Genomic DNA, 27961 nt, shown 5'->3' with positions numbered 1-27961 from the left:
AGCTGGGCTGACCCAAAGCCAGAAGCCAGGAGATTCTTCCCGATCTCCCACGCGGGTGCAGGGGCCCAAGCACTTGGGGCATCTTCCACTGCTTTCCCAGGCCATAGCAGAGAGCTGGCTCGGAAGAGGAGCAGCCGGGACTAGAACCCGGTCCCATATGGGATGCTGGTGCCACAGGCAGAGAATTAACCTACTGCACCACGGAGCCAGCCCCATGGCTCCTCCACTTGTAACCCAGCTCCCTGCTACCCACGTGAGAGACCCAGATGGAGCTCCTGACTCCTGGCTTCCGCCTGGCCCAGCCCCAGCCATAGTGGCCACTGGGGAGTGAACCAGCAGATGGAAGATCTGTCTCCCTCTGTGTGTCACTCTGCCTTTCAAATAAATAAATAAATCTTTGGTTTTTTTAAGTTTTATTGTATGTATTTGAAAGGCAGAGTGACATACAGAGACGGGGAGACAGAGAGGACTTCCATGCACTGGTTCACTCCCCAGATGGCCACAACAGCCAGGGCTTAGCCAGGCTGAAGCCAAGAGCCAGGCGCTTCCTCTGGGCCTCCCACATTCTGCTGCCCTCTCAGGCCATCAGCAGGGAGCTGGATAGGAAGTGGAGCAGCCAGGACCCAAATTGGCACCCATATGAAATACTGGCATCTCAAGTAGAAACGCCAGCCTCAAATAAATATTTTCAAAAATCATTGTTTTACTTTGTAACAAGCTTTAGCAAGAAGTCATCAAGATATTAAACTATCAACAAGACAATTTGAAGTACATGAGATTTTCTTTACGAGTATGTTTTCCCTTGAGAGATTTGCTAGTAGTGGTAGCACCGTGTGTGCACGTCTGTGTGCTGTCAACCTTTTACCAATAAGGGGAAATCCTCAAACCACAGCTCTACAGGATTTTATGACTAAAAATGAGAATCGAGCACTTCCAACAGTGACTAGGGAGTGGAGACGAAGGGAAAACGGGAGGACATGAATGTATTCCTCTCTCCAGAGAGTGCTTTCCATGAAGAGAGTGTCCCTGGCACCGGGCCCACCTGCACACTGAATGACGGGGCCCTTCCCGCCTTGTTCTCCCCAGCTAACCCCCAGCTTTCCAAACAGACCCCGAAATCAAATTACGCCTGCTGTGCCCTCCCCGTGCCCCAAACCTAAACGTTCCAGCAGCCAGAGAGGCCCCTGGGAACAGCCCTCAGCTCCCCGATGGAGCTCACGGCACGCCCCTGCCACCGTCAGGGGGAGACACTGGCCCTCTAAGAAGGAAGGGCTTTGCCGCCTCCAGGATGTCCAGCTTGGGGTCCAGCGAGCGGCCGAGCCCCTCCAACACCATGATGGCAAACACAATCGAGGCGAAGTTGCTCTCAAGCTTCACCTGAAACAGAAAACGGGGTTTCTTGCTGCAGCCCCCAGACGTGGGGACGACGCTCCTGGATCATGTCACTGTCCACTCTTGACGTCCAGTGCCCACCCACGTGAGCCTAACCATGCACCATCTCATCCACAGGGACGTAAGGAAACAGCCTGAGACACAAAGTGTGCCTTTCTAGGGGTCTGTGTGTGACTTAGCAATAATCGGGGGGCTATTCCACAGGTGCACCAGAAACAACAAACCCAGATGGGTGTCGTCATTCAAAATCCAGAGCAGCCCTCTTCAGACCTCACAAACTTTACTTTGCTCCAACATGCAGAGCATCCCACTGGACCCAGGTTGCTATCAGTAGAAATCTGTCTGGAATGCTCAACTACTCTGCACGGCGCCCGCTACCCCTACTCTGCAGGGGTGGAAGCCACAGCTCAGGGAGGGTGAGTGGCCTGGGGCTGGCATCATGGCACAGCGGGCAAAGCTGCCACTGTGACGCCAGCATCCCATAAGGCCATTTGAGTCCCGGCTGCTCCACTTCTGATCCAGCTCCCTGCTAAATGTGCCTAGGAAAGCAGGGAAGATGGCCTAAAAATCCTTGGGCTCCTGCACCCATGCAAGAGACCCAGAAGCAGCTCCTGGCTCCTGGCTCCAGACTGGCCCAGTTCCAGCCGTTTGTGGCCATCTGGGGAGTGGGCCAGCGGATGGAAGATTCATTTCATTCATTTCTCTCTCTCTCTCTCTCTCCGTCCCTTCCCTGTAACTGCCTTAAAAAAAAAAAAAAAGATTTATTTATTTATTTGAAGGGCAGAGTTAGAGAGAGAGAGAGAGAGAGAGAGAAATCTTCCATCTGCTGGTTCACTCCCCAGATGGCTGCAATAGCCAGGACTGGGCCAGGCTGAAGCCAGGAGCCAGGAGCTTCTCCTGGGTCTCCCAGGTGGGTGCAGGGGCCCAAGCACGTAGGCCATCTTCTGCAGCTTTCCCAGGCACATTAGTAGGGAGTCAAATTAGAAGTGGAGCAGCCATGTCTCGAACCAGTGCCCACATGGAATGCCAGCGCCACAGGCTGTGGATTTACCCACTACGCCATAGCATCGGCCTCAACTCTTGCTTTCAAATAGACAAAATAAATCTTTAAAAAAAAAAAAAGAAAAGGAAAGGCCACTGGGTGAGAATGAACAGAGGCAGGATTTGAACTGAGACGCTGGTCAGGAGATGGAAGGCTGGCTCACAGGGAAACCACCTGTCCCAGCTGAGGTCTGGGAGACGGCCGAGAGGGCAGCACGGCCCCAGGAGCAGCGTGGGCAGTTCCAGCCTGGGCGTGAGTGGGGACAGGGGCCCTCGGCACTAGGCTGTAGTCAGGGGGAGGGGCCTGGGCCTCCACACTCCTGGTGAAGCTGAGAGGTACGCATTGTACTGTTATCTCTGTGCTACTGTTAAATACATACTTTGTTTTTTTAAAAAAAAAAATCAGGAGCCAGTGTTGTGGCACGGTGGGTTAAGCCACTGCCTGAAACACCAGCATCCTATATGAATGCCAGTTACAGTGCCAGCTGCTCCACTTCCCATCCAGCTCCCTGCTAACGCACCTGGGGAAGCAGTGGACGATGGTCCTAGTCCTTGGGCCCCTGCACCCGCGTGGGAGACCCGGAAGAAGCTCCTGGCTGCTGGCTTTGGTCTGGCCCAAGTCCTGCCGTTGCAAAAAGCCATTTGTGGAGTGAATCGGGAGGAAGATCTCTCTGTGCCTCTCCCTTTCTCTCTCTCTAACTCTGCCTTTCAAATAAAAAAATAAATCAATCTTTAAAAAAACCGATTTATTTGTTTGAAAGGCAGAGTTAGAGAGAGAGAAAGAGATCTTCCATCCACTGATTCACTCACTCCCCAAATGACCCAACAGCCAGAGCTGCGCTGATCCAAAGCCAGGGGCCAGGAGCTTCTTCCGGGTCTCCACGTGGGTGCAGGGACCCAAGCACTTGGGCCGTCTTCTGCTGCTTTCCCAGGCCACAGCAGGGAGCTGGATCAGAAGTGGAACAGCCAGGACTCAAACCAGCACCCATACGGGATGCTGGCACTGCAGACGGCGGCTTTACCCGCTATGCCACAGCACGGGCCCCTCAGGTAGTTTTAAGGAATGGAGAGCTGACTGGTACACACGGGACAACATGGATGAACCTTGAGAGCACCGTGTTGAATAAAATAAGCCAGGTACAAAGGGGCCATGTTGTATGACCCATTTGTGTGAGGAACGCTGAGGAGTCAAGATTATGGAAACAGAAGATAAAGTGGTGCTCCATGAGGAGGGAATTGGTTCCATGGGCACAGGGCTCCAGTTTCAAGATTAAAACGTTCGGCCGGCGCCGCGGCTCACTAGGCTAATCCTCCGCCTGCGGTGCCGGCACCCCGGGTTCTAGTCCCGGTTGGGGCGCCGGATTCTGTCCCGGTTGCCCCTGTTCCAGTCCAGCTCTCTGCTGTGGCCCGGGAAGGCAGTGGAGGATGGCCCAAGTGCTTGGGCCCTGCACCCCATGGGAGACCAGGAGAAGCACCTGGCTCCTGGCTTCGGATCGGCGTGCAATGCCAGCTGTGGTGGCCGTTAGGGGAGTGAACTAACGGAAGGAGGACCTTTCTCTCTCTCTTTCTTTCTTTCTCTCACTAACACTGCCTGTCAAAAAAAAAAAAAAAAGATTAAAACATTCTAGGGATCTGTTATCCAACAACATGCACATAGCTGACACTGATGAACTGTGTACTTGGAGACGGCTGGGGAGATAGATTTTTATTATATGTGTGTTACTTCAATAACAAGTAGTTTTAGCTAAGTGACTAATAAAGTGCTTAGGGGATGGCCTCATGGCACAGCGGGTTAAGCCTCCACATGCAACGCCAGCGTCCCATATGGGTGCCGGCTGCTCCACTTCTGATTCCTGGCAAAGCAGTACAAGATAGCCCAGGTGCTTGGGCTCCTGCACCCATGTGGGAGACCCAGATAGAGTTCCAGGCTCCTGGCTTCAACTTGACCCAGCCCCAGCCATCGCAGCCACTTGGGGAGTGAACCAGCAGATAGAAGATCTCTGTCTTGCCCTCTCTTACACTCTGCCTTTCAAATAATTTTTTTAATTTCTTTTTTGACAGGCAGAGTGGATAGTGAGAGAGAGAGAGACAGAGAGAAAGGTCTTCCTTTGCCATTGGTTCACCCTCCAATAGCCACCGCAGCCAGCGTACTGCAGCTGGCGCACTGCGCTGATCCGAAGCCAGGAGCCAGGTGCTTCCCCTGGTCTCCCATGGGGTGCAGGGCCCAAGCACTTGGGCCATCCTCCACTGCACTCCCAGGCCACAGCAGAGAGCTGGCCTGGAAGAGGGGCAACCGTGACAGAATCCGGCGCCCCGACCAGGACTAGAACCCGGGGTGCCGGCGCCGCAGGTGGAGGATTAGCCTAGTGAGCCATGGCGCCGGCCTCAAATAATTAAAAAAAAAAAAAAGAAGAAGAAGAATACAACATCTATATCAGGCCTTCTCTCTGTTCTTCCACCCTGGGGACAGCAGCAGCAGCAGCACGAATCCGGAGAACTCTGGGGTGGTCGGGTCCCCCGCACATCAGCAGTGTTTGTGCAGAGTACGAGCAGAGAGGCCGCCGGGAACAAAGGCACCGGGAGTGGGGCTCCGTGGCCTGATGGAGCACGTGGCTCCCGGCACCGCCTGCCTGTGTGGTCACGGGTGCACTGCTTGGCCTGTCGGGGGTAGTAAACTCAGTACCACTGGGCATTGTGCAGCTAGATGGGGCACCGCAGGGCCCACAGAGCGAGCTCAGGACACACTGCTTCGACCACTGTTACCCTGGCCTCGTCTGGCCCTCGGGGAGGCCCTGTGGGCTCCGGCAGGCTTGTGCAGTCAGAGAAGATAGGCAATGAGGCTGGATGTGAGCCTCATCCCCTGTTCCTGCTGAACTCCTAAGAACCCACGCCTGCTTCTCCCCCAGCAACGCCTAGCGACGAAGAAAGCTCTCCCCCAAGCCTAAGCTGATACGTCATTTTTAAAACAGAACTTTGTCAACAGTTTTGGAAGGCAAAGTTTTTCATCAAAACTAAAAAAGCCCCACCAACAAAGCCAACTCTGGAGTTAGAGACAGGTGTCCAGGCCTCAGCTCCACTGCACGCGGTCAACGGCACCCGGGTAGCTGGCTATGCTGCCTGTCTGTGCCCCGGTCTCTGGCGGGGAACCCCCCCTCCGCACAGCACAGTAGGAGCCTCCCCACCTGCAGGGCCACCCTGAGATCAAGCCGAGACGCGTGTGGGAAGCACCAGGCAGCTCCATGGTGAACTTCCCGTGCGCGCCAGCACAACCCACCCCGCGTGGTGTGGGAGCACGGGAGAGTGCAGGCCTGAGAGGCCCGCGCATCCTTGTGGTCCTCGTTGTTCTGGTCGTGTGTGTGTCTTAAAGTCACAGTTACAGAGGGCGAGGGAGGAGGCTTCCCCCCGCTGGTTCACTCCGCAGATGGCCGCAACAGCTGGGGACACCTGGCCAGCTTCCGCTGCTATTCCCAGGTGCGTCAGCAGGGACCTGAGGGACACAGGGCTGTCCCTGCTGCACCACAACGCCACCCGAGACGACCCTGGCCCTGCCGTGGGAGCAGCTGCAGAGCAGGCAATGAGCCCCCCGGCTCTGACTCCGCGGCATGAGCCTTAGCAGTCCATCCTCAGACTGCAGGACCTCGGACGACGGCCTCTCCCCTCCTGCCTGGCTACGGTTTGGATTGCAGTTGGGGGTCCCCCAGGGCTGCATCCTCACTTGGAGGTATTCAGAGGGAGGGACCCAGACAAAGAAGAGTCCAGGTGGACAGACGACACGCACCTGCCCTCCCTCCCTGTCTGCTGCCATGCGACGCTCTCCCCACCCTGGGCTCTGCCAACAGGAAGGCCGTCGTCGCCAGAGGAGGCCCCCAGGCCTCGCCCCTCCAGGATCACGAGCTCAGAGAAACCTCGGCAGCCCTGGCCCACACGCCATCACGGGAGCCATGCCCGGCAAAGGCAGCAGCCCGCGGAGCCCAGCACTTCACCCCACTCAGGGAGGAGCCCTGTCTTACACGAACCCCAAGCGCCACCCACCGTGAGCCGAGCCGGGAAAAGCATGAGAGGCTGCAGACCGCAGGGCATCCTTACGCCTCTGGCCCCGCCCAGCGATCGCGGGCAGCTGCACCGCACAGACCTGATCCAAGGCCCTGCCCTGGCTGTGTCAGGAAACCAAACCAGCACTCTTCACGCAGAAGCAGTGAGCTGGAGATGCTTCCAAACGGCTCCAGTACCCACCCCAACGGCCGCACACCGCCCCCTCCAGCCGGGGCCTCACCTTGTGAGTCATGAGCAGCTTGAAGACACTGGACAGAAGGCTGGAAACGTGAAGCTGCAAACAAGAAGCACAGTGCAGACTGAGGCTTCCAGCACCCACAGCTGCCCACACGCTCAGCCCCACACACGCCGGGGAGGGCGAAAGGAAAGACCCCAGGAAGGACGACACCCCACCCCCACCTCGGGGCTCAGGACAAGCCCTGGAGGCCCCTGCATGCCGTCCCCACCCCCCACACACAATCCCCTCTGAACAGACGAGACTGGCCATGGCAGCACCCCGTGGCCACTGCTTGTGCGTCACCTGCTACTGCCGAGCTGGGCCACGAACTTGGGGAGGAAACAGTAAGTCTGCCAGAACTGGCACAGTGGAGTAGCAGGTAAGGTTACCACCTGTGACGCTGGCATCCCATGTGGGCGCCAGTTCAAGCCCCTGCTGCCCCACTTCCAGTCCAGCTCCCTGCTGATGTGCCCAGGAAGGCAGTGGAGGATGGCCCACGTGCTTGGGCCCTGCACCCACGTGGGAGACCAGGGTGAAGCTCCTGGCTCCTGGCTTCTGTCTGGACCAGCCCTGGCCATTGCTTGGGGTGTGAACTAGCAGATAGAAGACCTCTCTGTCTCTCTTCTCTCAGTAACTGTGTCTATCAAATCTATCAAATAAATAAAAATAAACCTTAAAAAAAAAAAGGACTCTGTAAGATACAGATGGGCTTTGTGTGAGGCCTAGTAAGAGACAGGAGCACGGGCCACGTCCTGCTGCTGCTCCCCCAGCCTCCTCCCACCTGGGAGACGGGGGAGGGGGCCTGTGCTTTCTCCCCTCCACCTCTCAGAGGCCTCCCTCAGACCTGGGCTTTGCCCCGCCCACGGCGCTGCCCACCTTTTCCAGCGTGATGGTGTTCTTCCTGGCCTGGGCCACCAGCGTGGCCATCTCAGCCTTGAAGCCCTCTACGTCCGCACACTCGCTGGCCCGGGCGTGACGCAGGATGAGCTCAGCCACTCTGTGGCCCTGCAGGATGCGCAAGAAATGAAAGCGAGAATTCCCGCCCAGACCTCCTTCTCTCTTAGCTGCTCCCAGCCCTCGGCTCCTGCCATCCTGCTTGTGAGCACCTGTTTTCTGCACAACACCTGCTTCTGGCCACAGTCCCCCACGTCTCTGCCGGTCAGCTGGCCTTGCCTGCGCTCACCAAGGCCAAGGTAAGGGTGTACAAGTCTCCTACACTCTGCAAGACCACACAGGGCACGGGGCAGAGCCGGCATCCTGCTGCCCGTGCCCCACCCAGCACTGCAGCCTGGCCCAAGAGCCACCAGGGCCTGCCGTCGGGCCACATCAGCCAGGCTCTGATGGAGGCTGTCCTGTCTGAGCTGACCGGCCTCAGTGGCCCAGCTGCCTTCTCCACACCTCCCCTCCCCAAGCATCCCCCCCAAGGCCTCGGCGGTCTCCCAGAACATTCAGCCCAACTCTGATGGTCACTACTAATGCCCATCCCCTCCCACAGCACCACACAGGAACCAGGCTCTTCTTCCTTGGGCTGTGACCTCTGACCTCAGCCCCCAGAATACCCTCCCTGCGCCTTGGGTTTCACCTTGGCCCCAGGACATGTTTTTAAGATTTATTTATTTTGAAAGTCTGAATCACACAGAGACAGAGACAGACAGAGAGAGAGAGAGAGAGAGAGAGAGCAAGCGTGAGAAAACAAGCTTCCATCTGCTGGTTCACTGCACAGATGGCTACAATGGCCGGTGCCAGGCCAGGCTGAAGCCAGAAGCCTGGAGCTTCATGGGGCTCTCCCACAGGGGTGCAGGGCCCAGCACGTGGGCCATCTGCTGCTTTTCCCAGGCCGTTAGCAGGGAGCTGGATCAGACGTGAGCGGCCATCGCAGGCAGAGGCTTCACCCGCTGTGCCACAACATCCGCCCTCCCAGGACACTGGTTCGGGGCTGCAGGTTGCAGCTCTCAGCGCCCTGACCCGGGGGCCTCTGAGCAGGGCCCCCCCTCCCCAGGCTGCAGCTCTCAGCGCCCTGACCCGGGGGTCTCTGAGCAGGGCCCCCCCTCCCCAGGCTGCAGCTCTCAGCTGACCCGGGGGCCTCTGAGCAGGGCCCCCCCTCCCCAGGCTGCAGCTCTCAGCTGACCCGGGGGCCTCTGAGCAGGGCCCCCCCTCCCCAGGCTGCAGCTCTCAGCTGACCCGGGGGTCTCTGAGCAGGGCCCCCCCTCCCCAGGCTGCAGCTCTCAGCTGACCCGGGGGCCTCTGAGCAGGGCCCCCCCTCCCCAGGCTGCAGCTCTCAGCTGACCCGGGGGCCTCTGAGCAGGGCCCCCCCTCCCCAGGCTGCAGCTCTCAGCGCTCTGACCCGGGGGTCTCTGAGCAGGGCCCCCCCTCCCCAGGCTCCAGCTCTCAGCGCCCTGACTTGGGGGTCTCTGAGCAGGGCCCCCCCTCCCCAGGCTCCAGCTCTCAGCACCCTGACCCGGGGGTCTCTGAGCAGGGCCCCCCCCTCCCCAGGCTCCAGCTCTCAGCTGACCCGGGGGCCTCTGAGCAGGGCCCCCCTCCCCGGGCTCCAGCTCTCAGCGCCCTGACCCGGGGGTCTCTGAGCAGGGCCCCCCCTCCCCGGGCTCCAGCTCTCAGTCAGCTCTGACCCGGGGGTCTCTGAGCAGGGCCTCCCCTCCCCAGGCTCCAGCTCTCAGCGCCCTGACCCGGGGGTCTCTGAGCAGGGCCCCCCCCATCCCCAGGCTCCAGCTCTCAGCACCCTGACCCGGGGGTCTCTGAGCAGGGCCCCCCCTCCCCAGGCTCCAGCTCTCAGCACCCTGACCCGGGGGTCTCTGAGCAGGGCCCCCCTCCCCAGGCTCCAGCTCTCAGCGCCCTGACCCGGGGGTCTCTGAGCAGGGCCTCCCCTCCCCGGGCTCCAGCTCTCAGCGCCCTGACCCGGGGGTCTCTGAGCAGGGCCCCCCCTCCCCAGGCTCCAGCTCTCAGCGCCCTGACCCGGGGGTCTCTGAGCAGGGCCTCCCCTCCCCGGGCTCCAGCTCTCAGCGCCCTGACCCGGGGGCCTCTGAGCAGGGCCCCACCTCCCCGGGCTCCAGCTCTCAGTCAGCTCTGACCCGGGGGTCTCTGAGCAGGGGCCCCCCTCCCCGGGCTCCAGCTCTCAGCGCCCTGACCCGGGGGCCTCTGAGCAGGGCCCCACCTCCCCGGGCTCCAGCTCTCAGTCAGCTCTGACCCGGGGGTCTCTGAGCAGGGCCCCCCCTCCCCGGGCTCCAGCTCTCAGTCAGCTCTGACCCGGGGGTCTCTGAGCAGGGCCCCCCCTCCCCGGGCTCCAGCTCTCAGTCAGCTCTGACCCGGGGGTCTCTGAGCAGGGCCCCCCCTCCCCGGGCTCCAGCTCTCAGTCAGCTCTGACCCGGGGGTCTCTGAGCAGGGCCCCCCCTCCCCGGGCTCCAGCTCTCAGCGCCCTGACCCGGGGGTCTCTGAGCAGGACCCTCCTCCCAAGGCTCCAGCTCTCAGCGCCCTGACCGGGGGTCTCTGAGCAGGGCCCCCCCTCCGCAGGCTCCAGCTCTCAGCGCCCTGACCCGGGGGTCTCTGAGCAGGGCCCCCCCTCCCCAGGCTCCAGCTCTCAGCGCCCTGACTTGGGGGTCTCTGAGCAGGGCCCCCCCTCCCCAGGCTCCAGCTCTCAGCACCCTGACCCGGGGGTCTCTGAGCAGGGCCCCCCCCTCCCCAGGCTCCAGCTCTCAGCTGACCCGGGGGCCTCTGAGCAGGGCCCCCCTCCCCGGGCTCCAGCTCTCAGCGCCCTGACCCGGGGGTCTCTGAGCAGGGCCCCCCCCTCCCCGGGCTCCAGCTCTCAGTCAGCTCTGACCCGGGGGTCTCTGAGCAGGGCCTCCCCTCCCCAGGCTCCAGCTCTCAGCGCCCTGACCCGGGGGTCTCTGAGCAGGGCCCCCCCCATCCCCAGGCTCCAGCTCTCAGCACCCTGACCCGGGGGTCTCTGAGCAGGGCCCCCCCTCCCCAGGCTCCAGCTCTCAGCACCCTGACCCGGGGGTCTCTGAGCAGGGCCCCCCTCCCCAGGCTCCAGCTCTCAGCGCCCTGACCCGGGGGTCTCTGAGCAGGGCCTCCCCTCCCCGGGCTCCAGCTCTCAGCGCCCTGACCCGGGGGTCTCTGAGCAGGGCCCCCCCTCCCCAGGCTCCAGCTCTCAGCGCCCTGACCCGGGGGTCTCTGAGCAGGGCCTCCCCTCCCCGGGCTCCAGCTCTCAGCGCCCTGACCCGGGGGCCTCTGAGCAGGGCCCCACCTCCCCGGGCTCCAGCTCTCAGTCAGCTCTGACCCGGGGGTCTCTGAGCAGGGGCCCCCCTCCCCGGGCTCCAGCTCTCAGCGCCCTGACCCGGGGGCCTCTGAGCAGGGCCCCACCTCCCCGGGCTCCAGCTCTCAGTCAGCTCTGACCCGGGGGTCTCTGAGCAGGGCCCCCCCTCCCCGGGCTCCAGCTCTCAGTCAGCTCTGACCCGGGGGTCTCTGAGCAGGGCCCCCCCTCCCCGGGCTCCAGCTCTCAGTCAGCTCTGACCCGGGGGTCTCTGAGCAGGGCCCCCCCTCCCCGGGCTCCAGCTCTCAGTCAGCTCTGACCCGGGGGTCTCTGAGCAGGGCCCCCCCTCCCCGGGCTCCAGCTCTCAGCGCCCTGACCCGGGGGTCTCTGAGCAGGACCCTCCTCCCAAGGCTCCAGCTCTCAGCGCCCTGACCGGGGGTCTCTGAGCAGGGCCCCCCCTCCGCAGGCTCCAGCTCTCAGCGCCCTGACCCGGGGGTCTCTGAGCAGGGCCCCCCATCCCCAGGCTCCAGCTCTCAGCGCCCTGACCCGGGGGTCTCTGAGCAGGGCCTCCCCTCCCCGGGCTCCAGCTCTCAGTCAGCTCTGACCCGGGGGTCTCTGAGCAGGGCCTCCCCTCCCCAGGCTGCAGCTCTCAGCGCCCTGACCCGGGGGTCTCTGAGCAGGGCCCCCCCTCCCCGGGCTCCAACTCTCAGCGCCCTGACCCAGGGGTCTCTGAGCAGGGCCTCCCCTCCCCAGGCTGCAGCTCTCAGTCAGCTCTGACCCGGGGGTCTCTGAGCAGGGCCTCCCCTCCCCAGGCTGCAGCTCTCAGCGCCCTGACCCGGGGGTCTCTGAGCAGGGCCCCCCCTCCCCGGGCTCCAGCTCTCAGCGCCCTGACCCAGGGGTCTCTGAGCAGGGCCTCCCCTCCCCAGGCTGCAGCTCTCAGTCAGCTCTGACCCGGGGGTCTCTGAGCAGGGCCTCCCCTCCCCAGGCTGCAGCTCTCAGCGCCCTGACCCGGGGGTCTCTGAGCAGGGCCCCCCCTCCCCGGGCTCCAGCTCTCAGCACCCTGACCCGGGGGTCTCTGAGCAGGGCCCCCCCTCCGCAGGCTCCAGCTCTCAGCGCCCTGACCCGGGGGTCTCTGAGCAGGGCCCCCCCTCCCCGGGCTCCAGCTCTCAGCACCCTGACCTGGGGGCCTCTGAGCAGGGCCCCCCCTCCCCGGGCTCCAGCTCTCAGCACCCTGACCTGGGGGCCTCTGAGCAGGGCCTCCCCTCCCCAGGCTCCAGCTCTCAGCACCCTGACCCGGGGGCCTCTGAGCAGGGCCCCCCCTCCGCGGGCTCCAGCTCTCAGCGCCCTGACCCGGGGGTCTCTGAGCAGGGCCCCCCCTCCCCAGGCTCCAGCTCTCAGCGCCCTGACCCGGGGGTCTCTGAGCAGGGCCCCCCCTCCCCAGGCTCCAGCTCTCAGCGCCCTGACCCGGGGGTCTCTGAGCAGGGCCCCCCCTCCCCAGGCTCCAGCTCTCAGCGCCCTGACCCGGGGGTCTCTGAGCAGGGCCTCCCCTCCCCAGGCTGCAGCTCTCAGCGCCTTGACCCGGGGGTCTCTGAGCAGGGCCCCCCCTCCCCGGGCTCCAGCTCTCAGCACCCTGACCCGGGGGCCTCTGAGCAGGGCCCCCCCTCCCCAGGCTCCAGCTCTCAGCGCCCTGACCCGGGGGTCTCTGAGCAGGGCCTCCCCTCCCCAGGCTGCAGCTCTCAGCGCCTTGACCCGGGGGCCTCTGAGCAGGGCCCCCCCTCCCCAGGCTCCAGCTCTCAGCGCCCTGACCCGGGGGTCTCTGAGCAGGGCCTCCCCTCCCCAGGCTGCAGCTCTCAGCGCCCTTACCGGGGGTCTCTGAGCAGGGCCCCCCATCCCCAGGCTCCAGCTCTCAGCGCCCTGACCCGGGGGTCTCTGAGCAGGGCCTCCCCTCCCCAGGCTGCAGCTCTCAGTCAGCTCTGACCCGGGGGTCTCTGAGCAGGGCCTCCCCTCCCCAGGCTGCAGCTCTCAGCGCCCTGACCCGGGGGTCTCTGAGCAGGGCCCCCCCTCCCCGGGCTCCAGCTCTCAGCGCCCTGACCCAGGGGTCTCTGAGCAGGGCCTCCCCTCCCCAGGCTGCAGCTCTCAGTCAGCTCTGACCCGGGGGTCTCTGAGCAGGGCCTCCCCTCCCCAGGCTGCAGCTCTCAGCGCCCTGACCCGGGGGTCTCTGAGCAGGGCCCCCCCTCCCCGGGCTCCAGCTCTCAGCACCCTGACCCGGGGGTCTCTGAGCAGGGCCCCCCCTCCGCAGGCTCCAGCTCTCAGCGCCCTGACCCGGGGGTCTCTGAGCAGGGCCCCCCCTCCCCGGGCTCCAGCTCTCAGCACCCTGACCTGGGGGCCTCTGAGCAGGGCCCCCCCTCCCCGGGCTCCAGCTCTCAGCACCCTGACCTGGGGGCCTCTGAGCAGGGCCTCCCCTCCCCAGGCTCCAGCTCTCAGCACCCTGACCCGGGGGCCTCTGAGCAGGGCCCCCCCTCCGCGGGCTCCAGCTCTCAGCGCCCTGACCCGGGGGTCTCTGAGCAGGGCCCCCCCTCCCCAGGCTCCAGCTCTCAGCGCCCTGACCCGGGGGTCTCTGAGCAGGGCCCCCCCTCCCCAGGCTCCAGCTCTCAGCGCCCTGACCCGGGGGTCTCTGAGCAGGGCCCCCCCTCCCCAGGCTCCAGCTCTCAGCGCCCTGACCCGGGGGTCTCTGAGCAGGGCCTCCCCTCCCCAGGCTGCAGCTCTCAGCGCCTTGACCCGGGGGTCTCTGAGCAGGGCCCCCCCTCCCCGGGCTCCAGCTCTCAGCACCCTGACCCGGGGGCCTCTGAGCAGGGCCCCCCCTCCCCAGGCTCCAGCTCTCAGCGCCCTGACCCGGGGGTCTCTGAGCAGGGCCTCCCCTCCCCAGGCTGCAGCTCTCAGCGCCTTGACCCGGGGGCCTCTGAGCAGGGCCCCCCCTCCCCAGGCTCCAGCTCTCAGCGCCCTGACCCGGGGGTCTCTGAGCAGGGCCTCCCCTCCCCAGGCTGCAGCTCTCAGCGCCCTTACCGGGGGTCTCTGAGCAGGGCCCCCCATCCCCAGGCTCCAGCTCTCAGCGCCCTGACCCGGGGGTCTCTGAGCAGGGCCTCCCCTCCCCAGGCTGCAGCTCTCAGCGCCTTGACCCGGGGGCCTCTGAGCAGGGCCCCCCCTCCCCAGGCTCCAGCTCTCAGCGCCCTGACCCGGGGGTCTCTGAGCAGGGCCTCCCCTCCCCTGGCTGCAGCTCTCAGCGCCTTGACCCAGGGGTCTCTGAGCAGGGCCTCCCCAGGCTCAGGCGCCCTAACCCAGGAGTTCTGAGCGGGGCCTCCCCAGGCTCAGGCGCCCTAACCCAGGAGTTCTGAGCGGGGCCTCCCCCTGAATCTTACACTTGTTTTTTAAGGCGGGTTTCCCCCCAAGGTCTTTCTTGCTAGGATGTTCTCCCCCACAGACCAGCAGGATTTCTTGTCCTTCGCCCTGGCAACAGTTTGACTTGACTCAGAAGAGGCTTTGGGGCCGGTGCTGTGGCGTAGTGGGCTAAGCCTCCACCTCTGGCTCCGGAATCCCATATGGACGCAGGTTCAAGTACCAGCTGCTCCTCTTCCGATCCAGCTCCCTGCTGGTGGCCTGCCTGGGAAAGCAGTAGGACATGACCCAGATGCCCGGGCCCCTGCACTTGTGTGGGAGATCCAGAAGAAGCTCCCGGCTCCTGATCCACCCAGCTCCAGCTGTTGGGCCATCTGTGGAGTAAACCTGTGGTTGGGAGATTCTTTCTCTCTCCCTCCCTCCCTCCCTCCCTCTCTCTCTCTCTCTCTCTCTCTTTCTCTCTCTGTAACTCTGTCTCAAATAAATAAATCATAAAAAATAGACCCAGAGGCTTTGCTACGCCCCTCTCCTCTGCATATCCACTCTCAACCCCTGAGCCCCTCAGAAGCACACAGAGGTTGGGAACCTCGCGCGTCCCCTCTCCAGAGTCCAACCTGCCTGGCCCCATTCGGACCACGGCCTCTCTCCCAGGAAGGGCACAGAACAGCCAGCACTCAGACAGGAAGCCACGGCTCCTGGAGCCAGCGAGGTGGCCCAGCAGGGTACGGCACTGCCTTCAAGAGTCCGAGTCCCGGCTGCTCCACTTCCAACCCAGCTCTCTGCTGATACATCTGGGAAGGCAGCAGAGGACGGGCCAAGTCCCTGGGCCCCTGCACCCACATGGGAGACTCAGATGGAGCTCCTGGCTCCTGGCTACAGCCTGGCCAAGCCCCAGTCATTGCCGCCATCTGGGGAATGAACCAGCAGATGGAAGATCTCTCTGTCTCTCCCTCTGTCTCTGTCACTCTTTCAAATAAATAATAAATTTTTAGAGAAAACTTAAAAATTTTTTTAAAAAGAAGCTACAGTCCCTGGTGCGCACCTGTACCTTCGCAGAAGGAGGAAGAGAAACTTCCAGGACACGGCAGCCTTTGGAAAAGAGGCCGCACCCATCAGCTGCAGAGACTGGCCTCAGGCTTGGGCGAGTGGGTGAGACCCCGAGGGGCCTCATCTCTTCTCACCGCACTGGCTTCAGCAGGAGCGTTTACAGGGACGACCAGGGCTGGGGAGCTTGGCACCAGGGCGGAGACTCAGCCCCGACCCCGTGGTTCTGGCGGGCCTCACCTGCCCCAGGGCCACGGCCGTGAACACTGCCCGGAAGTTCTGCAGGTCGGCGGGGTGCAGCTCGGCCACGATGCCTGCGTCCAGCAGCACCAGGCGCAGTGGGGGCGGGGTGGGCGTCGCGGCCACCACCAGCGTGTCGCAAATGTCCACCGTCTGTAGCTGTGCCTCCCAGCTCGTGGGGCGACTGTGGGCTCCCTGCACCAGGATGTTCCCAGGGTGAAGGTCCGCGTGCACAAAGTTGTCCACAAATATCTGGGAAGAGAGGCAGCGCGGTTCTCGGATCCATCCCCCCTCCCCACCCAGCACCGCCCGGCCACATTTCACAAAGCTTCATCGTTCGGATGTCAGCAATTCAGAATCTGCACAGGGATGAGCCAAGCTGACATTTTGGAGAGAAAAAAAGATAAAAAAAAATTTTACAGGGGCCAGTGCTGTGGCGCAGCGGGTTAACACCCTAGCCTGAAGCACCGGCATCCCATATGGGTGCCGGTTCTAGTCCCAGCTGCTCCACTTCCGATCCAGCTCTCTGCCATGGCCTGGGAAAGCAGTGGAAGATGGCCCAAGTGCTCGGGCCCCTGCACCCACATGGGAGACCTGGAAGAAGCTCCTGGCTCCTGGTTTCTGATAGGCACAGCTCCAGCCATTGCGGCCAACTGGGGAGTGAACCAGAGGATGGAAGACCTCTCTCTCTCTCTCTCTCTCTCTCTCTCTCTCTCTCTGTAACTCTGCCTTTCAAATAAATCTTTAAAAAGATAAAAACATCCTACAGGTGAAGAGCAAACCAGCCTGCATTTCAGAGGCTTCCACTTCACTATGTGAGTCGCTGCTCTTCTAGGGAAGAACAACTGTTCATTCAAGAGCTCCCCCAAACCTCCGCGCTGTCCGCGTCATGGGACCACATTTCTTTAGGAGCCAGACGTCCCCTCCATCCGGGCTGGTGGTGAGGGGCACTCCCAGGGCAGGAGGACACAGCACTGAGGACCTCACGCGGGCCTGGGACCCAGGCTGGAAAGCAAGCCCAGGCACTGCGCTGCACCTCTCGTGGGTGGCCATCCCATACAGGGGACGAGGGGATGGCCCGGCCGGCTGGCGCAGGGAGCTGCTGATGGACAGGCTCGGGCACCTCTCCCAGCCAGAGCACAGCGCGAGCACTGACAGAGTCCCCGCTCTACACCCATCCACTGTACCCCGGAACAAAGTCGCCTTCCCCTGCGCTGATTTAACTGAAACCCAGCCAGACCCCGACAACCTCGCTGGTCTGGGAGCTGCTGGAGGTGGCGTGGCCCTGAGCCTGCTCCTGTGAGCTCCGGGCTCCCTGCCCCACGAGCTGCCGTCCAACTGCAGGCTCCACTTCCCTGCTCCCAGCACCAGGCTCAATCCCTCCCTCACCTCCAGGACACCCTTGCTACCCACGGTCATGCCTCGCCCATCACTCACCCTCCTGCTCTCTGCCCACACCTGGGGGCTGCCTACCTGGGCTCTCAGCACTGGGCCCAGGGCCTCCCCCTCCCCACCTAACCCTCGGTCCTGTGGCCTGGCCACGAGGAAGAACAGCCCTTGGGGAACCTCAGGTCTTCCTTCTTCGTCCCTGCGTGCTGGCTGCTGGCAAGGCCACTTGTACTAGGACAACTGACGACGATGACTTTGGGCCCACCACGCCCTCACTTACAGCATGGGAACCCTGTAAGGCCACTGCTGTCCCCTTGTGAAAGGCGAGACATCGAGGACAGAGGCTAAGTCACTTGTCCTGGACACCCAGCCCTGCTCCCAGCCAGCGCACGGCAGAGCTGAGATTTGAACCCAGACGAGTCCAGCTCTGGGCTCCAGGCTCCCCCCAACCACCAGTGTGTGAGGCAGACCAGCAAAATGCCCACTGCAGCCTCCAGGGCCAGCGTGGCTCAGACCCTGCCTGCCCACGTCTCCTGGGAGCTGCCGGTCCCAGCGCGGCCATTGCACACCTCCTGTCCTCTTCAAAGCTCCTCTCCCAGGAGCCTGTGCATCCCACCCCAGGACTGAGAAACCTCACCTCCTCACCCCCCAGGAGACAGAAGCCTCCAGAGTAGCAACACACAGCCCAGGCTTCTCAGCTCCTGGTTAGGGGAAGGCAGGGCTGTCTGGCAGCACCCCCGGCCCTGGCCACCAGGTGCCAGGAGCAACCCCACCCCCGCAGCTATGATAACCAAGAATATTGGCAGACACGGCCAGAGGCGCCCCAGCAGGCAAAATCCCCCTGGCGAGAGCCCCTGCCTGGCCGGTAAGGAACAGAGACTCCCCCACAGGCCAGGCCCTCTGCTGCAGCCCCTCCAGAGTCCTGGGTTACAGGTGCAGGAAAGACAAAGCTGAGAGAGGGAGGAGGAAGGGATGCATGACTATACTCTGAGAACTGTATCAATCGGGGCTGTGGCGCAGCAGGTAAAGCCGCGGCCTGTGACACCGTCATCCCTCTGGGCACCAGTTTGAGTCCCGGCTGCTCCACTTCTGATCCAGCTCCCTGCTGATGCACCTGGGAAAGCAGCGGAAGACACCCCAAGTGTTTGGGCCCCTGTGCCCACGTGGGAGACCTGGAGGAAGCTCCTGGCTTTGGTCTGGCCCAGCCCTGACTGTTGGGGGTCACTGGGGAATGAACCAGCAGATGGAAGATCTCTGTCACTCTCTCTCTCTAACTCTGCCTTTCAAATAAATAAAAAATAAATCTTAAAAAAAACTGTATCTATGAACTACATTAAATGTGTTCTTTGTATAGTAATAGCACATGTAAAAAAATTGAAACAATATTCTATTTAAATCAAATCTCAATTCATTTTTCCTAATAATATAAAATAACTTATTTAATAAAATATAATTCTGATTTTTTAAAAGAACCCTCCAACCATTTGTAAGATCAGAGCAACCTGAATGTCCAAGAATCGAAATCTGCCTCTGAGCCCCGGCGACAGCCCTGGCCCCACACACACGGCTGCCGTGACAACCTCCTCCTTGGGGCATTCCTCTGCCAAAACTCCTGCTACTGTCTCGCTTTGTAAAAACTCACGGAGCAGTAATTTCAGATCCACATGCTTGACTACATTTTATCATTTGATTACAAAAAGGAGAAAAAAAAAACTTGAAATGAGCTCACTCACCCCTGCAGTCCAAACTTCTGGGCAGGCCTCGGACGTGGCAGTTAGAACCTCACCTGTGACACCCACACGCCCTACCGGAGCGCCTGGGTTCCAGCCCCGGCCCCACTTCTGTTCCTGTACCTGCTAATGCACCCTGGGAGCAGCAGGTGACAGCTCAGGTACAGGGGTGCCTGTGACACCCACATGGGAGACGGGAAATGAGTTCCCAACCCTGGCTGTTGCAAGCACTTGGGGAACAACCCAGCAGAAGGAAGGATGGCAAACCTCTCTCCCTTTGTCTGCCTGTCTCTCTCTCTGTGTATGCGTGTGTTTCAAAATAATACTTTTAAAAGCCTCATCAGTCAAGGTAAATACTGCATGCTTTTTTAAAGTCTGACTGGACCTCTGGGGAGCCGGCCCCCCACATCCCTCAGCTCAGCGGTCACCACGCCTTCCTCCAAAGTCTCTCTGTAGCGCAGCGCAGGGTCCCCTCTGGACCTCTTACCCTTGTCCTCACACGGATGGCACATCCGCCTGGGGTGCAGCCACACGCAGCATGAGCCCGGGTCAGACAGCCCTCCCACGTGATACCCGTGTGCCAGTCCCTGCTGCGCCGCTTCTCAGTCACTCCCCTTGGGCTCCGTGCACCTGCTCGCGGGCCTGGCACACGGCAGGTGCCCCGTGAAGACTCTCTGAACAATTAAAGCAGCATGTAGTGGTTTGGCTGACTGTAGGCTCTGGGAGATCACGCTGCTGAGGGAGTCTCCCCAGCACCTCTGGCAGGCTCGCCAACCCCCAGAGCAGGCTTTCTCCACGTGGCGGCTCAGTGCCTGGCCGCCCTCCCAGCCCAAGAGCCACGCAGGCTCCCAGGCATGGCCCCGCCCGCACCTGGACCTGGGCCAACGCTGGCCACGCACTCACCATCTTGAGAAGCATGCTGATCCCCAGCCGTGCAATCCTCCTCTTCAGGTCAGCAGGAACGCCCGCCTGCTGGTAACTGGACACGGGCACGCTCTCCTTTAGGGAGACGGGGGAGGACGCTGTACCCACCAGCCTGTCCAACGCCCTGCTCCTGTCTTAGGACCCTGCAGGTGGATTTTAACCTGTTTACATTCCCCTTCTGTCATACTTCTCAAAGGACAAGTCCCGGAGGCTTATCAGAAAGGAAACCTACCCTTGGGGCCAGCACTGTGGCATGGCAGACAGCGCCACCGCCGGCAGTGCCAGCATCCCATATGGGTGCCGGTTCGAGTCCTGCTTGCTACACTTCCAATCCAGCTCTCTGTTATGGCCTGGGAAAGCAGTGGGAAATGGCCCACTACACTTGGGCCCCTGCACCCACATGGGAGACCCTGGCTCCTGGCTTCAGACACCTGAGGAGTGAACCAGCAGATGAGATCTCTCTCCCTCTCTTTCTCTCTTTCTCTCTCTTTCTCCCACTCTCTCTGTAACTCTGACTTTCAAAATATATAAATAAATCTTTAAAAAAGAGAAGAAAGGAAACCCACCCATTCTGCTAAGGACAGAGAAGAGGCGCTGTGATACTGTGGAATCAGACGGGAGCAGGTGCAGCGAGAGCAACTTCCAGAGTGGGAATCGGCCAATGGGGACATGAATGAGTCGGGAAAGGGAAGGAGGCAAAGGGAAAAGAGCTGTGTTTGTCAAAGCAACCCCTGGAGACCAGTAAGTAAGAGAACGAAAGCGTAGAGATCTGTGGCACTCACTTGAGGCGCCCCCGCTGGAACACAGGTGGCCACGGAGCCCGGGCTGCCCTCTCTAACAGGGCTCAGCTGAGACACACAGCGCTTCTCCCGCACTCGCCCTGGGCCATGGCCCTCATTCACGGTGTCATCTGCCCTTGGGACAACCCCCTTTCTGCCAGCAGCTAACAACACGGCCCAGCAGGCTTCCGAACTGAGGAAGTGGAAGGCCACGTCCAGTACTCGCAGCCGCTCACCCCACGCCAAGGCTCCCACAGCTCTGCATTCACGCCCCCTCCCCAACAGGCACTGCACGGGCCTGGCTGTGAGCGCAGGGCCCCCGTGGAGCTGCCAGACTCTTACTTCGTAAGTTTCCACCAAGACATCGCTGGTGACAAACGGGCGCAGGGGGGTGGGGAACTTGACCGACGTCACGTTCCGGAAGTTGCGCTGGAAGTGCTCCAGGTTCTGAGCTTCGTAACGCAGATCGATCTGGAGAGAAAGAGAAGGTGAGGGCTGGGCTGGCCGCGGGAGCGCCATCTCTGAAACTGGGAGCTTCCCACCAGCCACACCTTCCCACCAGCTCTCCCGGGAGCTTTGAACCAGCACACCTTCCCACCAGCTCTCCCCGCACCAGTGCCAGTCCACCAGGGAGAACACACTGCGACCCAAGGCCGCACTGCAGACAGCACACACCTGGGCCGGTTCTCCGCTGCTGCCCTGCCTGCCCCCCTCTCCAGCCCAGCCCACGGCTCCCCTGCCCTAGCTCCCCCAGCCCTCGCGGGCAGCCCCATGCCCCTGCACAGGCCCAGCCCTGCGGCTGTCTCCTTCTGTTGGGCAGCCACGTCACTGCAGCCACCCACCCCCTGCACCGACACTGCCTGGGCTAAACTCACCAAGGGCCTCTCATTTGCCAGGCCCCAGGAAGCAGCCATTTTTAATACCTCCGTTGGCCACCCTGGGCATCCGGCGCTGTCCCACTGCTGACCCACTGCCCCGGAACTGCCCTCTTCTGGGTACTGCCCTTCACCCTCCTGTCTCCCCCAGCTCTCCACCTGCCCCGCCTTGGGCCTAGGCCTCTGGCCGCACGGAGACCTTCTCTGCTCCCAACGTCCAGCTTGTGTGCTCCCTGGACGTCTGCCACGCCCTCGGCCAGCGTCTCCTAGTGACAGCACCTTGGGCTCCAGGCCAGACCTCAACACCACTCCCAGACGGACCCCTCAACTACATCCAGGCCATGGGGAGGCCCAGAGACCCTGAATGAACTCCTCCCCCACACCCGCTCCCGTCCCCTCCACACCGCGTGGCCCAGCGCCTTCCAGTCTGCAGCCCTGGCGAGCCTCAGGTCTGTTCCCCACCCCACCCCCGTCACCACTGCTCCCAAGGCGTCCTGGATGTCTCGGGCGTCTGCCTGGGTAAGGCCCGGCCTCGCCCAATTCTGTGTCATGCCCAGCGTGTCCGAGGGCCTGACGTCCCTGCCACCCCTCTGCCTTCCTCCCTCTCTTCCCCCGGTCACCCCTCCGGACTCAGCTCAAGCTGAGGGGGCCTCCACCCTGGGGTGAGGGTGAAGGAGCGCGTCCCCTCCGGAGCCCCAGCATCTGAGCCCACCGGAACCTGGAGCCTCCTCCCGTCACACAGACTTGCTAGTATTCACACATCAGTCTGCCCGCCGCCTATCACAGTCCCTGCCGACAGGAAAAGCCCATTTGTTTTCTTGGTACAATAGCTTCCAACTGTTTGTAGTCATTCTATATGAATTTATAAAAGAACGGGGTGGGGGTGGGGGTGGGGGGTGCTGTGCCGTAGCAGGTTAGGCCACCGCCTGCAGTGCCAGAATCCCATATGGGTGAGGTTCAAGTGCAAGTTTGAGTCCCAGCTGCTCCTCTTCCAGTCCAGCTCCCTGCTCATGCACCCGGGAAAGCAGTGGAGGATGGCCCAGGAGCTTGGGCCCCTGCACCTACATGGGGATGCGGATGAAGCTCCTGGCTCCTGGCTTCAGCCTGGCCCAACCCTGGCCGTTGAGACCATTGGGGAGTGAACCAGTGGATGGAAAACCTCTCTCTCTCTCTCTGTTTCTTCCTCTGTAACTCATAAGTCTTTAAAACACACTCATACACGCACACACACAACAGAGGGAGGAGACAGAGAGAAAGAGACCCACAGTGTGCACCCAGACTCACAGCTGTGAGGCTTCCAGCCAGGAACTTGCTCATGGGAGGGCTGATTGTGAAGGCAAATGCGGTAAGAGATAGAGATGTCAGTTTGACATGATGGGAGCGCGTGATGGCTGCCAGGCTTCCACAGGGACCTGAAGCTCAGGTGCACAGGCACACCGGGGGTTGTTAACACAAAGGCAGTTGTTGAAACACAAGAATCTTCTCTGTGTCCATTTTCTCTTTTATCTGAGGTACCCTATTCCACAGCAGAATGCAACGCCTTGGCCTGGATGTTGGAGGCCACCCAAACCTGACTGGCATGTGAACCCCTAAAATGACAGAACTAAGAAGCAAGTCCTCCAGAGGTGATGGGGAGCCCTCTTTTTTATTTTTTAGTTATCTTTTTAAGAAAGCTTTTATTTAATGAATACAAATTTCATAGTTACAGCTTTAGGGATATAGCAGTTCTTCCCCCATACCCACCCTCCCATACCTACCTCTGTCCCATCTCCTACTCTCCCATCCCATTCTTCATTAAGATTCATTTTTAATTATCTTTATATACAGAAGACCAACTCTATGCTAAGTAAAGATTTCAACAGATTGCACCCACACAGACACACAAAGAATAAAGTACTGTTTGAAGATTGGTTTTACTGTTAATTCTCATACTACAGGGTTGGCGCCGCAGCTCACTAGGCTAATCCTCCACCTGCAGCGCCAGCACACCGGGTTCTAGTCCCGGTTGGGGCACCGGATTCTGTCCCGGTTGCTCCTCTTCCATTCCTGCTCTCTGTTATAGCCCGGGCGGGCAGTGGAGGATGGCCCAAGTGCTTGGGCCCTGCACCTGCATGGGAGACCAGGAGAAGCATCTGGCTCCTGGCTTTGGATCAGCACAGTGCACCGGGCGCAGCAGCCACTGGGGGGTGAACCAACGGAAAAAGGAAGACCTTTCTCTCTCTCTCTCTCTCTCTCTCTCTCTCACTATGCACTCTGCATGTCAAAAAATAAAAATTAAAAAAAAATTCTCATAGCACAACACATTAAGGACAGAGGTCCTACATGAGTAGTAGGTGCACAGTGACTCCTGTTGTTGCTTTAACAATGGACACTCTTATTTATGACGTCAGTGATCTTCCAAGGCTCTCGTCATGAGCTGCCAAGGCTATGGAAGCCTCTTGAGTTCACAAACTCCGTCATTATTTAGACAAGGTCATAGTCAAAGTGGAAGTTCTCTCCTCCCTTCAGAGAAAGGTACCTCCTTCTTTGATGGCCCATTCTTTCCACTGGGATCTCACTCACAGAGATCTTCATTTAGGTCATTTTTTGCCACAGTGTCTTGGAGGGTCCTCTTTTAAAAAATCATCTAAAAGACCAAGAGAGGGAGAGAAAGAGTCATCTTCCTGCTGGTTTATTTCCAAATTGGCCACAATGGCCAGGGCTGGTCCAGGCTCAAGCCAGGGGCCCAGAACCATATCTGGGTCTCCCATGTGGATAGCAGGGCCCAAGTATGTGGGCCATCTTCCTCTGCCTTCTCAGGCACATTAGCCAGGACATGGATTGGGGAGTGGCGCTATGGTGTAGCAGGTTAAGCCACTGTCTACAGCGCCAGCATCCCATAGGGGCACTGGTTCAAGTGCAGGTTTGAGTCCCGGCTGCTCCACTTCCGATCCAGCTCCCCGCTAATGCAGTTGAGAAAGTAGTAAAAGATGGCCCGAGTGCTTGGACCCTTGCAGGCATGTGGGAGGTGGGGATGAAGCTCCTGGCCCACCCCTAGCTGTTGAGGACATTTGGAAAGTGAACCAGCAGACGGAAGATTCTCTTCTCTGTAACTCTGCCTTCAAATAAATAAAATAAATCTTAAAAAGAAAAAAAAGGAGCTGGATTGGGAGCGCGGCAGGTGGGACCTGCACCAGCACTCCAGTATGGGACACCAGCGTTGTGGGCAGCGCCAGCCCTGGGGGCAGCCTTCTTAATGGCATTAGTGCCCTTATAAAAGAGGCCAGAGGGGGCACTCTGGCGCAGCGGGTGAAGCCACTGCCTGCAGGGCCAGCGTCGGCCAGCGTCCCATGTGGGTGCCAGTTGTTCCTCTTCCCACCCAGCTCTCTGCTATGGCCTGGGAAAGCAGTAGAAGATGGCCCAGTGCTTGGGCCCCTGCACCCACGTGGGAGACCTGGAGGAAGCTCCTGGTTCCTGGCTTTGGATCAGCCCAACTCCAGCCATTGCAGCCATCTGGGGAATGAACCAGTGGATGGAAGGTCTCTCTTTCTCTGCCTTTCAAATATATAAATAAATCTTAAAAAAAAAAAAAAAAGAGGCCAGAGACCCACAGCTCTTCTACCATGTGAGAACACAACAAAAGAACAACTACCTGCAGACCAGAACTTGGGTCCTCCCCAGAGGCCAGAGCCGCCACTGCTACCGATCTCTGACCTCCTTTGCCTATAGAGGAAATACACTCCCACTGCAGATAAGCTGCCCGGTTTGTGGTCGTCTGTTACAGCCACCCAGACCGAGGGACTTTCTACACATTAAGGGAACACCTGGATTTGCCATCTTAAGGCAGAGGCTATAAACAAGGACTTCTAAAACCTGCCCACCAGGCAGCCAGCGGAGACGCCCACCTGGAGCCCCAGGGCCCCCAGAGTGTGTCTGCCAAGTCTGCCCTCACACACAGACGTCCCAAGGGTCTGAACGGGAAGGAGTGCTCCTCGCTACTGGGCAAAGCGAAGCCAAGGCACAGAGCACGACCGCCGACCGCTCTCACCCCGCAGCCCAGCAGCGCGGCGCATTCCACCAGGATCGGCACACGGAACAGCGCATTTCCCGAGCTCCCTCACAGTTACACAGGGCCCCGAGATTACAGCTCCCATCAGTAGCCTGGGAAGAAGCGAGGTTCAAGACACCCTGCGTGGCCCCTCTCTCTCTCTCTCTGCGTTCCGCACTGGCTGCAGGCGACATGCGCTGAACGCGGCAGTGTCACACCTGGGAGGAAACTGGGTCACTCCAGTTCACCTGCACGGAACTTTGCTATAAGCAAGCAACAGCCGTGCTGCGTGAAGCCACCGGGTTTGACTGTTTGTTTCCCCAGCGGGTGTTCTGTGCCTGAGCACATCACCCAGCTCGACCTGCTGCGGAACAACTCACTCCTCAGCACTCACTCACCAGCTGCTACCGCAAGGACTGTGAGCGGAAGGAAGGGAAGCTCACCTGTTGGACCATGAGCTTCTCGAATTCTTCCACAACCTCAGGCAAGCTCAGCCACCTGACTCCTGGCAGAAGGCCCAGGGCCCGGCTGCCCATCTTCATCAGCAGCAAGTCCATACGCACCTCTGAGAGCAGGCCAGGGTGCAGCACCTGTCAGGGAAAAGGTGCAGTGAGACAGGAAGGGCCCAGGGCTGCGCCCCCCAACAGGGGAGCAACGTGCCCCCAGCACCCAGGGAGCCCTGGATGGCGACGGCGGTTCCGCCACCCCTGACGTCGGCACCCTCCAAACCCCTCTCACTCTCCCCTGAGCCTGTTTGCAGCACCACTCCACAAGCCAGGACACAAGACGGCTGACACAGTGCAGGCACGCCAGACAACAGCCAAGCCACTGGGGTACAGCCTCACCAGCTCTAATTCCAAAGTATGCAATCTGAAATGCTGGAAAATCTGAACGTTTTTCAGCACCACAGGACGTCACAGGCGGAAAATTCCGCACCTGATCCACAGCCCAAATGCAGGTGCATTAAGAATACCACATAGGGGCCAGCGTTGTGGCACAGCAGCCGAGTCGCCACCTGGGACGCCAGCACCCCACGTGGGGGCCCGTTGGAAACCCTGCTGCTCCACCTCCAACCCAGCTCTGTGCTAGCGACCCTGGGAAAGCAGCAGGAGGTGGCCCAAGAGCCTGGGCCCCTGCACCCACACGGGCGAGCAGGAAGAAGCTCCTGGCCCAGCCCCGCTGTGGCAATCATCTGGGGAGTGAACCATGGATGGAAGATCTCTAACGCTACCTTTCAAACAGGTAAAAGTAAATCTTCATATATCTAAATCACATAAAATTACCTTCAGGTCATGTGCTAAGGATGTATAGGAAACGTAAATTAATTTTATGTTTAGGTTTGGGTCTCCCCCATGATGTACATGCAAATATTAAAAAAAACACAAAACATACAAAGCCTGCAACACTTCTGGACTCAAGCTCTTCGGATCAGGGCTATTCACTCTGAACAGAAGCCAGGGCGGGGCCGACAGGTCCGGGGAAGTGCAGTGGGTGGGTGGGTGGGTGGGACCGAGCTGCCAAGGCCCGGCTGAAGACACCCAGCACTTACTTTCACGGCCACAGGGATGAGGTGGTCCTGCTCGGGCTGACGGCCGGCGGCGGGAGCCTGAGCCCTGCCCGCACCGGACCGGACCAGGCCAGCTTCGGGCAGAAGCAGCCTTTCTAGAACTGACTGGTCGGCGAGGTCCCCTGCAGGAAGGAGCTGCCTCAGGGCCCCCAGCGCCCCGAGGCCCTGGACGCTGCGCTCCCGCAGCAGGGCAGTGCGCGCATGCGCCTTGTACACCTGGGCCACGCACCCAGAACCCACGGGCTCCCGGTTCTCGAACACCAGGGCGCTGTCCCAGCGCTCCCCGAAGGCCTGCTGGAGGGCGCGCTGCGTGTGCGCCCAGGCGTGGGGCGGCACCTGCACGTGCAGCTTGGAGAAGCGGGCGCAGAACGCCTCGGAGAAGAGGTCGCGCCGCGTGCTGGCCCACTGGCCCAGCTTGATGTAGGTGGGGCCCGAGGTCTCCGTGGCTCTCAGAAGCAGGTGCAGCCAGAGGGTGGAGACCCGGGGAGCCAGGTAGGTGAGCGGGTACAGGAGGAGCAGGGGGAGGAATTTCACCAGCAGGGCGCAGGCGCGCAGCCAGACCCGGGCGCGCAGGAGGCCGCCGCCGCCGCCGCGCCCCGGGTCGGGGACCGTGGCCCCGGGCGCACGGCCGGCCGGGCCGCTCCCGCATGCCCGCGGCTGGCACGAGCCGCCGCCGCCGCCGTCCCGGTCCGCGGAGATGAGCCTGGGCAGGGCGCCCAGCAGAAGCCAGCGGAGCCGAGCGTGGCGAGCGCCCCCGGAGGGCCCCGGCTCCAGGCGCCGCAGGCGCGACACGCAGACCCCGACTGACAAGCGCCAGGGAGCCCCCATCCCCGCGCCACAGCCAGCCACCGGCGCGCAAAGACGCGCCCCGGCGAGCCGGGCCCGGCGCGAGACGGCCGGGGGTCCGGGGCCGGCGCCGGGGGCTGAGGGGCGGCAGCCCGGGCCGCGGGGAGCCGAGGGGACCGGTCGGGAGCGCCCAGGGCCGCGCCCGAGCCGCTGGGCCCGCGTCTTCCGGGAGCGCGCGCC

General features: G+C 61.2%; 2 protein-coding genes across 2 annotated transcripts in view; one reads left to right on the top strand and one right to left on the bottom strand.

Moving 5' to 3' along the window:
- Positions 1 to 349: 349 nt before the first annotated feature.
- ADCK2 (aarF domain containing kinase 2) lies at positions 350 to 27763 on the bottom strand. Its single transcript, XM_062186583.1, has 8 exons — positions 26918 to 27763; positions 25812 to 25958; positions 20809 to 20937; positions 19667 to 19762; positions 15645 to 15896; positions 7580 to 7708; positions 6707 to 6760; positions 350 to 1377 (listed from the first exon to the last, which is right to left on the bottom strand). Exons 1-8 carry the CDS (start codon positions 27761 to 27763, stop codon positions 1216 to 1218), a joined length of 1815 nt encoding a protein of 604 aa, XP_062042567.1. The 3' UTR covers positions 350 to 1215.
- The window catches only part of DENND2A (DENN domain containing 2A), a 125826-nt gene continuing 125215 nt past the window's right edge, over positions 27351 to 27961 (top strand). Inside the window, exon 1 of the mRNA XM_062186360.1 lies at positions 27351 to 27427. The gene's annotated coding sequence lies outside the window, so the exon portion shown is untranslated. The remainder of the gene's footprint in view (positions 27428 to 27961) is intronic.

The sequence above is a fragment of the Lepus europaeus genome, chromosome 1 (genome assembly GCF_033115175.1).
Source record: "Lepus europaeus isolate LE1 chromosome 1, mLepTim1.pri, whole genome shotgun sequence".
Lineage (NCBI taxonomy): Eukaryota > Metazoa > Chordata > Mammalia > Lagomorpha > Leporidae > Lepus > Lepus europaeus.
Note: the sequence above shows the minus strand (reverse complement) of the source record. Positions and strands in the feature narration are given on the sequence as shown.